Source organism: Acartia tonsa, chromosome 7 (assembly GCF_053477335.1).
Source record: "Acartia tonsa isolate MP-2025a chromosome 7, ASM5347733v1, whole genome shotgun sequence".
NCBI classification, from domain to species: Eukaryota; Metazoa; Arthropoda; class Copepoda; order Calanoida; family Acartiidae; genus Acartia; species Acartia tonsa.
In genome coordinates, this window is record NC_137266.1 from 5,855,321 (window position 1) to 5,869,187 (window position 13,867).

The 13,867-nt window shown below is 31.0% G+C and overlaps 1 protein-coding gene across 3 annotated transcripts in view; it reads left to right on the plus strand.

Moving 5' to 3' along the window:
* The window catches only part of ktub (Tub domain-containing protein ktub), a 67,234-nt gene extending 57,502 nt beyond the window's left edge, over positions 1 to 9,732 (plus strand). For all 3 annotated transcript variants that reach the window (XM_080167337.1, XM_080167336.1, XM_080167335.1), the window contains exons 12-18: positions 3,854 to 3,921; positions 4,433 to 4,541; positions 4,655 to 4,731; positions 5,335 to 5,413; positions 5,774 to 5,882; positions 6,521 to 6,621; positions 8,364 to 9,732. In XM_080167337.1, the coding sequence (XP_080023463.1) occupies positions 3,854 to 3,921; positions 4,433 to 4,541; positions 4,655 to 4,731; positions 5,335 to 5,413; positions 5,774 to 5,882; positions 6,521 to 6,621; positions 8,364 to 8,436 (616 nt within the window). In that variant the 3' untranslated portion in view covers positions 8,437 to 9,732. The remainder of the gene's footprint in view (positions 1 to 3,853; positions 3,922 to 4,432; positions 4,542 to 4,654; positions 4,732 to 5,334; positions 5,414 to 5,773; positions 5,883 to 6,520; positions 6,622 to 8,363) is intronic.
* Positions 9,733 to 13,867: the final 4,135 nt, after the last annotated feature.

A 13,867-nucleotide genomic window follows, 5' to 3' on the forward strand; every position in this document is an offset into this window, starting at 1 on the left:
CTACAGAATATCCAAAGACATCTCAAGCTGACTTTTAGTTGTGCTCAATTTCTTTTCTTTTCACGGTGCCATAACTTTTACTTTCTTTTCTTATTCATACAGTTTTTAGTCTTAGATGTATAATATGGAAAAATAATATATTGTATATTAACTTATTAACCAATTATCAGGGAGTAAGGGAGGGGACAATGGGCAATTAATTCAATTTAAGAGTATTTGCTGAAAGACCTTGAAATCCAGATTAATCCAGAAAATATGGAGGAAATTGTAAAGGGAGAGTTCATACAATACAGAAAACTATAAAATAAGAAGAAAGTTCCAAGAAAAAAGCACTTATTTGAAAATTAAATTACCAGCACATGTAACCATTCTGTAATTAATAACTAGAAAACTGGAACCCATTTAACCCATAGCCCCATAACCCAAAATGTAATTGGATTCTTATATTGTTTATTAAATAAATATCACAATAAAGTTTTTATCTATGAAATGATATTTTCTGGAGAGAAAAAAATTGTTAAAACCAGCCACATCATAACAAATTAGGTTTATTGATACTTTTCTGCAATATTCAAAACTAACAAACGACTTAGCGGCATTTTGTGCGCTAGTACCCAAAGTCAGTCAGAAACTGCTAAATTCTTGCACATTCCCTTTAATCCAGTACCCAAAGTCTGAGACTCCTAGAAATTTATTATTCAATCCATTTTCCCCTCCCTTACTCCCTGCCAATTATCGACGAGGCTGCAATTTAGGGGCTCTGTAATTGAAAGGGTAGAAAAGAGCAAGAAAAATAGTCTAGTACCGACTCAAGTTATATAAAAAATAAGATAGCCTAAATCTCACTGGGATGTATGTGAAGCTTCTTCAAAATGGAGAACCTGATTGGTTCAAAATTTATTAAAATCTAAAGCTACAGACGATAAACCTTACAACTTTATTTATATAACTAGCGGCTAGGCCTTTAGGGACATTTGAGAAGGGGAGAGTCGAATTTGATAACCCAAGTTATTATTTTAGATCTTAAAATAAAAAGTAAAAAAAAATTTGTGGGGAAATTATTTTTTTTTTTTTGGGGGGGGGGATTCCCCACCCCATATTTAATTTAAGTTAATTTTTTTTTTTGGGGGGGGGGTAAGATTTTTTTCTTAGGCGATTTCTCTTGGGAGGGTGGTGGTACCCTCCCTCAAATTAGTTATAAACTTTCCCCGGACCTGTGAGAAGCTACCCTGTTAAGGAGAACCCGATCGGTTCACCGGTTAGCGAGATCCTTCGGTACAAACACACAGACACACAAACACAGAGATTAACAGACTTCCTGTTACTTTAGTATAAGGATAGGATAATCATAAAAAGTTAGTCTTCTTGTCCTTTTTAGTCCTACCATCGTCTGCGATCCTAGCATCTAAAGGGTCTTTTTTCTTAGCAAACTGGACGGGAAAAATAACCTAAAATAGTATAAAACCATCGTATGTTGATTTGATTAAAAATAAAGTACTTAATAGACTTGATATTTAGCAAGATCTTACCAATCTTGCTAATTTCTATAATAGTATAGTAGTATACCAGTCGATTTTTAGCTATTTAGGTATTTTAAAAAATAAACATGCGCCAAATTCTTCCTTAGGTAGCTTGACAATATTTAATAAAATGTGTTAATGACGTAATAGGCTTTAGGTCAAATAGCATCAGACTTGCAAAAGTGTTTCTATGTATTTTACATTTGTGAAAAGAAACTTGATTAGCTTTTTAAAATATTGTCCTTGCTTACAAAATGATGTTTTTAATAGAAATTTGTGTTTGGCAGTAAACAAAATTGTTATTGATTTTTATATAAAATGCACATCCTATCTATTCAATAGATTTTTTAGTGTGGGTTCACTGTCGCACATTATTCCAATCTTTAGAATCGAATATTAAAGCGATATTGGTTTATTTCCCCTCTGTTTAACTATAATAGGTAAACATTCGGGTATAGTCCCTTTCGTGGCAACGCCCCTTAAGGGGCGATTCGTCGAATTTTGAAAATGGCTTTTGATAGGTTATTTTAGGTTAAGTTAGGTTATATTGTGTTAGGTGATTGCCTCACAGGGTTAGGCAATTGGTCCCGCAAGGGCTAGAAATAGGAGATAAGCTACTGTGAAAATACGAAGAAACGCTCCTTGAGGGGCGTTGCCACGAAAAGGACTATACCCAAACATTCTTATTATACTTTTTTATCGTCATTTTTTGTGATGATTTAGCACTTTGAGCAAAAGTTAATACCCACTGAATTTTTCCCAATATCTTTTAAATAAAATTAGATTTTTTAAAATTAAAAGCTTTTTAAAAGAAAATAACATTCGATTTTTGAAAATAAAAGCATTTTAAAAGATTTTACATGTTACAATGTTAAAATTAAACTTAATATTTAGAATTTTTCTCTAACCATAGAAATTTCTTTTTAATATGGTTCTTCTAGCCTAGAAGTTTTAGAGATCTAACTGAACACTAAAGTGGAAGACAGACAAACATCCTATTTCTTTTTTTATTAAATAAATATAAATTCATTCTATATAAAATACCATAAATTTTGTTGGTGAAGATATTTGAAATATTTCAGCTTTGATTTCATGCATCTTTAACCACAGATTATCAAGGGTTTGGTATCTGCCATCATTTTGATTTTTTTTTGTGTGCAGCTTTCATTACAACAACAATAATATAAATTAAACTAAAGATAACATAGTTCAAGTAAAATGATTTCCAGTATGGCCACGAAACTGATTGATATACGCTGGATTAGGACGGGTTCTCAGCTATACTGACAATTTTCCTCGAATATCAAAATAAAAATAAGATTACAATACCAGTTTTGTTAGCCCGGGTAGTTGTCCCATAAGAAAGGAAAATCAAAGTTTTATAGTATCATTTTCTTTAATTCCTAAAATTCTGACAACAGGCAATGGAACACAGTAATAGTGTCTGACTGATTATGACGTAACAAAAAAAAAATTAGCCAATGAGAGGCCACTATAAATTTTACCATTGGTCAAAAACGGCCTCTCATTGGCTAATTTTTTTTTGTTACGTCATAATCAGTCAGACACTATTACTGTGTTCCAGGCAATGTAATCATAAAAAAAGTATTTATACCTCAAATAAGGTGTTTTAAAGACTGCTGTCGATCCACAAGAAATACAAATATCTATATCAATTTGTTTTTATTTCCTTTTCTAACATTTATATTTTAAGTATATTTATATATTTTGAAGCTAACAGTTTTACTTTTATATCTCATCTTTATTCTCATAGCCGTTGTAGAAATCTTAATTAATAAAAAGTTGTAATTAAACTTTTATTGTGCATTTTCTTAACGGCAGATGTTACAGAAGTTCAAATCCATAAGTTTAAAATCTATCAATTCTTATATTGCAACTCAAAGCAAAGAGTTTTTTAATTATGAACTTTACTTTTAACAAAAGAATAAAAATATGATAAATTGTTACAATGTAAATAGCCTGAAAATTTAAATAGCTGCATTAAAATGCATCATTTATTTGTGTTAAAGTTTCATGTGTTTATACAAAAATAAAAATAATGGGAATATTTATTTTTTAAGAAGCTACTCTATATATCACTTTAGTCCGTAACGCTATTGGGGATATGTGATTTTCTTGGCTGGTATTAAATATAGACAGCTGAAATTTTAAAAGCTATTTTAAGCCCCCTGCTTCTTCCTCAAATGTAGAGTTTTTTGCCCCTTATGACAAAATAGCTACAATAAATTTGAAAACCTACATCATTTTTAAGCCAAAACAGCGTCTATTTGTTTACTAATACAATAAGTTTCTAAAACAAAATTTGTTTTTAGGAAAGTGTTCTTATTGGCTGGGCGGAAGAGAAAGAAGTCAGCAACATCAAACTATCTTATTTCTACAGGTTATCATTACATTATATTATACTAGAGGTACCATCTGGGGCCTCATTATTAGAAAGGCTACAAAAATAGCCTTAAACCATCCAAAGACCAATGTCATGAATCGTTTAAGCTACAGACAAAAAAGCCTCACCATTTTTTGTAATAATATGTATATATATGTTAAGAAAATTAATTACCTACAAAATTATAGAATTATTAGCTATTATTTTTTGGCAGATGATCCTTAAATTTTGCACTATCCTTGTGGCGTAAAATTGCCTATTAAAGTACATAATCCAAACTATTACCTTGCCCAAGTGGTTGAGACCCTTTTCGTCTGCTAGTAAAGTGCTTTATGTTCTTTTGTAGGTACTCAGCTGTGTTTCCGACGCTATTAGCTGATTTAAAAGACCCAATAAAAATTCGGGACAAGGTCGCCACCCTCTCGACAGGGTTACATATAGCTTATGTCCCCTCTATTCTTCTTATTTAATTTTCTAACTTAATCATATTTTACCACTATTTTTTCAGATCCAACAGATTTATCGCGGGGAGGAGACAGTTTTGTTGGGAAGTTGAGATCAAATATCTTGGGTACTCAGTTCTCTGTTTATGATAATGGCGACACACAGAAACCAAGGTATTCATTGATTAACCCTTAACGGTCGGGGGGGGGGGGGGGGGGGGCGTTGAACCCGTTAATTTTTCTTGAGTTCTTTAAACTACTGAATTCAATATGACCTTTTCTTTCAGGACCAACCGACTTGAAATAGCTGGCATTCTTTATGACACTAATGTCCTTGGTTTTAAAGGACCTCGAAAAATGACAGGTAGAATAGTTTTTTTCTTACATGGATACTGCTATATCAAAAGAATTTACAGTAAAAGTATAATAGGTGTTTCAGTTTATTATTAATGCAACCTGCCATCTAGCTATTTCATGACAGGAGGGTTAGGAGCCCCGCAGGAGCTAGGCATAAGACTGAAAAACTATTCCCCCTTCCTTATTTTCAATAATAGCGGCTACGCCCCCTATAAGCCTCTAGGGGCACTTAAGGTAGGAGGGGGAAAAGTCGACCTTATCCTATTTTAAATTGGAGTTTCTTTGGGGGGGGGGGGTGGGGGGTGAAGACACCCTTCCCAAAATAGTTTAAAACATTCCCATGACCTATAAGAAGCTTCACTGTAAAGGAGAACAATATCGGTTCAGCGGTTAGCGAGATCCTTTGGGACAGACAAAAACGCTTAGTACTTTATATTATAGGATATATAAAAGGGAGTAATGAGGTTTCTGTGCTCGCTAAGCACTTAAAGTGAAAACAACAAAATTTGTTAAATTTCCTAAATAGTACATTAACACTGCTTCAGAGTTTATACTTTTTAAATTAAAATTATGTGAGGTTGCTACGCTACTTAATTATCCAATTATTTAGTTGTTTTACCTGGCATGGGAACAGACAGGAAGAGGGTGGAGATCAAGAAAACATCAGATCATGACGGGCTATTAGAGAGGTAACATTTCAAACATGTTTTTTTTTAGGTTTTAGGTGTTTTAGTGTTTTATAAAATTACGGAATCCCAAATGTGAAAGAGTTATAGACATCCAGCTTATTTTGAACTTAAAACAAAAAAAAATGGCTATGTTTAAAAGTGGCAAACAATAAAATTGTAGAATACATGAAAAAGAATAAGACTCTAAACTAGAAATTCTAATATCATATCTTGCATACAATTGAGTAAATTTATTGGCTCATACTTTTTCTGACAGAAAGTATCTAGTACATTTAAAATTTTAGAAGCTGGCATCAAAATTTAAACGAACATCACTATTTTATCAAAGCAAAATTGTCAAAATAGAAATGTTTTATTTAGATATAAAAGTAAAAATCTGGAGGGGATATTAGAGCTACAGAACAAGACCCCAGTGTGGAATGATGAGACTCAATCTTATGTCCTCAATTTTCACGGCAGGGTTACACAAGTAAGAATTATACTTTATTAAGAACCAGCGACTGCACCCCACGCATCTAGGAGCTCTGTATTCGGAATGATGAGTAAAATAGCTTAACCCTTATAGATCGGGGGGAGGGGAGAGGGGTAAATCAGACCCCCCTCTAGTTTTTTCAATGTCATTTTTTTGTAGGTAAGATAGAGAGCTGTGACTTCATGACTTTTTAAGTTTAGTTATTATACGTCGGCCAGATTTGATTTTATTTATAAAAAATTTATGTCTCTATCTGTAACAGGAGCCGAGATAGAGAGGGGGGCCAATAGCCCCCCCCCTCCCCAATCTATTCAGGTGAGAATTGGGGCCCGATCTGTAAGGGTTAAAACCTTCAGATTCAAGTCTTGCATGGTTTTAGGTTATTTTTCTTCCTATTGATTCCCACTCGAATACGACGTCCATTGTCCGATTGTTTAAAGTATTAAGGTTGTTCTCTGAAGCTATTTTTGACCCTTGCATACATCTTTGAATAATACCCCTATATGTTTGGGAGTGCATTCACCAGTTCCTTTCTATTTATGTAGGGCCAAGGAAACAAATTTCTTAAATGTTGAACTATATAACTCATTTGACTTTAAAATAACATTTAACAAACAAATTATTATTATTTGTAGGCCAGTGTGAAGAACTTTCAAATAATCCACGAATCTGATATAGACTACATTATCATGCAGTTTGGCAGGGTGGCTGAGGACGTATTTACCATGGACTATAGGTAATATTATTATTATAGAGTAGCTATGCTATATTTTCATATAGTTCGGCAGGGTGGCTGAGGACGTATTTACCATGGACTATAGGTAATGTTATTATTATACAGTAGCTATGCTATATTATCATATAGTTTGGTAGGGTGGCTGAGGACGTATTTACCATGGACTACAGGTAATATTATTATTATAGAGTAGCTATGCTATATTATCATATAGTTTGGCAGGGTGGCTGAGGACGTATTTACCATGGACTATAGGTAATGTTATTATTATACAGTAGCTATGCTATATTATCATATAGTTTGGTAGGGTGGCTGAGGACGTATTTACCATGGACTATAGGTAATATTATTATTATAGAGTAGCTATGCTATATTATCATATAGTTTGGCAGGGTGGCTGAGGACGTATTTACCATGGACTATAGGTAATGTTATTATTATACAGTAGCTATGCTATATTATCATATAGTTTGGTAGGGTGGCTGAGGACGTATTTACCATGGACTACAGGTAATATTATTATTATAGAGTAGCTATGCTATATTATCATATAGTTTGGCAGGGTGGCTGAGGACGTATTTACCATGGACTATAGGTAATGTTATTATTATACAGTAGCTATGCTATATTATCATATAGTTTGGTAGGGTGGCTGAGGACGTATTTACCATGGACTATAGGTAATATTATTATTATAGAGTAGCTATGCTATATTTTATTAAAGTTTGCTTTTGCTTTATATTTATCAAAATGAAACATAAGTATATTATTATTGTATCTTGAAATGAAATCTTATTTTTTTAATGAAGTAGATAGTAGGTTGGATTTAGATTATTTACCTAGTCTTGAACATTTACCATCTATTGCATCGTTTATGTACTGAGGTGGATTCTTAAAAAAAAGTTTGCCCCACTAATCGCTTAGTGGGACAAAATTGTTTTCGTGATAAATCCACCAAAATCACATTAAAAATCTACAAAAAATAAACAAAATCATAGAAAGGTTATGTACATAAGATTTTATTTAATTTTTTGTAGATTTTTTATGTGATTTTGGAGGATTTTTCACGAAAAAAATTTGCCCCACCAAGCGATTAGTGGGGCAATTTTTTTAAAGAATCCACCTCTGTTTTCTGCATATAGTAAAATGGTAAAAAATACATGATTTCCTATTTTGTAAGCCCCACATAGCCGAAGGTCCAGGCAATAATAATTCATTGGATTTCAATTCACTTTTTGCTGAAAGTGGTCTTTAATACATAGCAATGAATGTTTTTTATGGATCAGCTTTAATCCAGCTGAAAATCGGACTCAGAGGAATAGTGGACAAAATGTAATAACAAATTTAAGTGTTTGACTTCTGGAAGCTAATTTTTATGTTAGTTTGTCTATATTCCCAAGCAGTAGCTATGAATAGTAGAGTAGGATAATAAAATAGCAACATATTTTTCATACTTTAAACTTTTTCTAGAATTTAGATTACATTATTAGATTTGTAGATCTTATGCTATTAACTTCTGAATCTAACCTATAATAGTATTTTATGGCATCGTATTATAGACAGCTTTCAGCGGATATAAAAATGTAACAATACAAGATTGATTCGAGTTTTAGATTTTATTATTTGTAGAAAATTGTCTATAATACGATAGGTGATTTTTCGGTATGGCTTATAACCCGTTCTAATTCAGTGGATATTAATTTAATTCAAAGACATACTGGATCAAACTTATTTTATTTCAGGTATCCCATGTGTGCTTTACAAGCATTTGGAGTGGCTCTATCCAGTTTCGACAGCAAACTTGCCTGCGAATAAATCTACCAACCATCTCTCAATAAATGCGCAAGTGAATTGCCTCTTCAAAAGCGCATTTGCCGCGTTTTATTTTCACTTGTGTACACTCAAAAATGCGCAATTAATCAACCAATTGCGTTAGAATAACTTTGTTTACAAATGTTAGGCTTTATTATTAAGTCTTTATATATGATATTTAGTAAAATTTTAGATTTAGTGACAAACTGATGTTAAAAAAGATTAAAATATTTTGAATCTTTTTCACGTTCATTGTTTTGTCTCTACTTTTATATATATTATTTTCACCAACAAATGTATCACAATTAATTAATTTGCAAAATTTGTTATAATATTGTTATAGAATTATAATTATTTCCTAAAATTAAGAGATATTATTATCAGAGACTTGTTAAACTTTTTAAAAAATTAATAATCATTGTCAATGGAAAAATTAAGTTTTGGTTTGTATTATCAAAAAATGTGGCCTTCCAATATAAAATTTAAATTGTCAATAATGAACTTCCAAATAAAATTTCGTCCAAAACAAAGCTATGAAAAGATTATAAGTTCGAAAAAAAATATTAGGAAAAATAAATTAATTTGTTTTAATCTTTTAATTAGTGCAGGAAAGTAATCTCAGTGCTTGTATTTGAGTCTCTTTTCTCAGATTTATTGAAGACCAAACAAAGTGTATTTTTAGTTAATAATGAAATTTTGTGTTCTATTGCAAATATCACAACATTTTTTTTATTCATTTTTTAATGACCTTTTTTAATCTACACTATTATGTATTAATAAGAAAATACTTCATTAAAATACATGTTTCATACATTTTTTTTTTAATAAAAAAAGTTCATAAATATAAATTGTGATTACATACAAAAAATACTAAGATTGTTTTTGATTAAATAAAAAACTGAAATTATATTATAATAGGTTAAAAAAGTTTAAAAGGTTAAAAGGTTTATTTTAAATAGTAAATCCCATTCTCTATATCATTAATTTTTAGTACATTTCATAAATAAAAAGTGCAATAATTATTATCTGTTATTCACAATTTTATATTAAATAATGCTGAAAATAATAATTCAACAGAGCAGACAAAAATTTAAATAATGCTTTCACTTTGAGAAATAAGAAATTTGGGAAATTCTTAGTTGAAAAACTTTTACTTTGATTCTTTTTGATACTTGGCTGCTATGTTGTTCTATTTCCGGCAGAACAGATATTAATCATTTTATATGAAATGATTAAAATTAAATTTGTTAAACATTTTGAAACTTGTTTTGACACAAATAAATATGTATAATGACCTTATTAGAATAGTTTTCTTTGGTTTTGGGGTAAAATCTTGCCCCAATACTTTTGAGGAAGTGGTACAAAAATGAATCATTTGAAGAAAACGAAGTTTTTGTTGAAAAGGAACCAAAAATCTAATATATTTAAATAATTTTTGTGTCACACAAATCTGTTCGTTGCAAGGGGGGGGGGGGCATTATCCAATATTTACACTCACGCCCCCCCCCCCCCCTGGACGTATCTTGAGGCAACCCCTGATGATATAACAGCTGCTGTTTCTAAGTATTTATACAAAGAAAATTAATGATTTTTAATAAAAATTCATTTAAATATGTTTGTAATTAAAGAAAGTCAAACTTGAAAAAGTTTTCAAAGAAATCTTAACTTTTAATACGTTACACAATCCCCAATCTAAACTTTTTACACATTTCAGATTGTCAAACATTTGAGATAGAGGGTTAACTAAATAAACATAATCATTCATACAATAATAAGAATTTTGTTTAAAAATTTTCTGCATCCATGGAGAACCAAGTCAGTTCAGTGGTTAGTCAGATCCTTCCATATTACACACATCCTGTTATTTTTTCTCATTCATTTGCTTCAAAAATTTGTGTTTTTTTTCAAATTTTGATTGATTTGTTTACACCAGAAGTGTCCAAACTTTCAGCTAAAAATTGTTATCTTCAAAAGGGGTGATATTGTTTATTTTCATTGACGATGTATATAAATTGTATTTTCCCACAAGAACTCAGATTTCAACCTATCTCCTCCCTGGCGACGAGCGGATGCACTTCGTGTTTAGCTACAGCCAAGGTATAAGCTTAAAGAAAATAAATAGTATAGATGGTGCTGCGTGGCAAAATTATTTTTAAAAATATTTCTATAATTAATTTACTTATCCCTGCTTCTATTTAAAAAAAACCTTAAATTAGCCACCATATACAATCTTTAATTAAAATAGAGAACAAGGATGACATCCATCTTGGATGTACAAATAGAAAAAGTCATTTATTTGGCAGATGTTCAGTCGTCATAAAAAGAGAGAGAGAAAAAAGTAAGTTGAATTATAAACTTTCTACGGAGTATTTTCACAGAAAAATCAACAGTCTATTTTAAACAGTAGCCAAGAATATCACTTTCCCAGAGCGCTATGGTCTGATGTACAGACAGACAAAGTTAATTGTAGAATAGCTACGCTAAAAAGAATTTAAGTTTAGAAACCCCAAGAATAGTTATTTCTCGCATCGTATTATAAACGGCTTTCCGCGGATATAATTATAGAATGTACAATTATGAGATTAAAACTAGTTTTTTTAGCCCCGAGGTGCCGGAGGCACCGGTTAAAAAAACTGGTTTTAATCTTATGATTGTACATTTTTATATTCGTAGAAAGCTGGATATAATACGATGCTAGACATAGTTTTTTTCGTATGGATGAGAACCGGTTCCTATCCACCGGATTCGAATGAATACGAGAAAATAATATAGCGTGCAGATTAAACGTATTGGCTTATTTAACCCAAATATCCATTTCAGAAAATATTCATTAATATAGGTATGTTATTTTCTTCATAATCATTTGCAAAATTAAACATTTCTGAATTAATTAAACAAACTATTTTGAAAAGCGATGCTTTTCTACAATTAGGGTCGGTAGGTATGTTAAAATTGTCCTATCTATTTCAAACTTTGCATGATGATTCCTGTAAAAGTTAGAAACGATTTACAAAGCGTAGCAACTCCATAATCGTTACAAGAATGTCCGTACGTCAATTTTAAACATGTTGATATTTAACTTTTTTAACAACAATTTTTTATGTGAAATAATCATCCCATTGATCTGTTTTTTTTTAATCTGATTCTTATTACTATAAGGTACAATATTATAAGCGAAGCAACTCTACACTCACCCAAGTCCTAAAAATGTAAGTATGTCCATAAACATTATCCTGTATTAAGCAGTTTTTTCAACAAATTTACTTACAATTTTGCTTCGATTCTAATACATTTATATTAAGGTTATTCAGTTCTGACACAATACAAGTGTTAATGTCCATTTGTCCTACAGTTTCAGTGCTTCTTTTTATGGATGTTGTCATCCTTGATTACATTTATTTAGTTTATTTTGTATTAATATTAAACATTTTTCCAAACCCAATGATGCGTACGATTTGAGTTAATTTAGTGCTTTGATCAAGGATTATAACTTTTAACAAGTAAAACAATACATGTTTTATCAAAATATAATTTCAATGAAGACTTTAATGCATTATGTAAAAGCTTTTATGACAAGCACATTCGAAACGACTTTATAAAAAATTATTATTAACCCTACCATTACTATTTTTATTTGATTTGTACATAAAAATTTTCCTTATTTGAATAAATATCTTTCGTTAGGCTGTTTGATCAGGACTTGGCAGCCGTGCGATTAGTAAAAATCAAAAAATCATAATTTGTGCTATTTTAAGACATTTAACAACAATTTTTAATGTTAAAAAATGCATAAAACAAGGATGACAACATCCATAAAAGCGAAGCTCTTGAACAGTGGAACAACCGACATTAATACTTGTAGAACTGAATAAGCAAAATATGAATGTATGAGTCTAAACAAAATTGTAAGTAATTTTTTTAAACTGCTAAATACAGGATACTTTTCAAGGATATATTTACATTTTAAGGGTAAAGAGATGCTTCGCTAATAACATTATAAATTGAATAGAATCAGTACGGACATTTTAGTAAGTTTTTAAAAGCTGCCTTGCTTCCTAAATCAATCATATTTGTTATAGGCAAATTTTTAAATCAATAGGACAATTCTAACATGCCTCAATTAACGAAAAGAGTTAACTTTTACGTTACAGACTGACGGATGGAACGACCCTAATTATAGATGAGCTACGCTTAAAAAAGGAAAAAAAACGTAAATACTCGCGTCAGTAGGTAAGTGGATGTGCGGTTGACAAGCCTTGAAGTGCAGTCACGGTTTTATTAAGTTTCTCTTTATCAGTCATCGGTTATTATTCATTCTTGCATCAACAACATTCTGTTTTTAAAAGCGAAGCTTTTCTATTATTAGGATCCGTCCGTCCATACTTCCGTTTGGAACGGATAGCTCTTTTCGTTAATTTAGGCATGTTAGAAATGTCTTCAAATGACTTCAAACTTTGCATTGTGATTTCTTTAGTAGTTAGGTACAATTTATAAAGCGTAGCAACTCTATATTCGTTACCTGAATGTCCGTACGTATTTTAAGCAGCTTTTAACTTTTTTAACGACAATTTTTTATGCATCATAATTATCCGATTGATCTGATTTGTTTATTAATGCTTTCTAGGACAACAATGTATGTACATTGTTATTAGCGAATCATCTCTATAATCAAGTCCTACAAATGTCCTTAAACATAATCCTGCACGTAAGCAGTCTTTAAACAAATTTGCTTAAAATTTTATTTCGATTTATATTCTGATTATTCAGTTCTGACACTCTACAAGTATTAATGATTTTTTGTCCTACTGTTTCAGAGCTTCACTTTTATGGATGTTGTCGCCCTTGTTTAATTAAAAACAATAGAACATCAATATAATTAACAAGACTGAGGTGCAAAATTGTTTTCGTGAAAAATCCTCCAAAATCACAAAAAAAATCTACAAAAATTAAATAAAATCTTATGTTTATAACCCTTCTATGATTTTGTTTAATTTTTGTAGATTTTTAATGTGATTTTGGTGGATTTTTCACGAAAACAATTTTGCCCCCTTTAAGCGATTAGTGGGGCAATTTTTTAAGAATCCACCTCTAATTCCATAAGTAGTGAAGAGCAAAAAATCTTGGAATTGTCAAACAGACAAAGTAAGTTATAGAGCAGATATTAAGATCTGTGACAAAAGGAGAGAAGATAAAAGTTAAAGGTGCTATAAAATAATAACCGGAAACTATTATTCTCTCGCTAACCACTGAACTGATATGATTCTCCTTTTCAGGTTAGCTTCTAATAGGTCCTAGCAAGGTTTATGGCTATTTTTGGGGAGGATATCACCACTCTACCAAGATAAATCGCACCTAGAATTTTTATAATTTTAAAACTAAAATGAAAAAGAAGGAAGTGGGGGGTTGGACGACTTTCTCTTTTTAAATCTGAAAA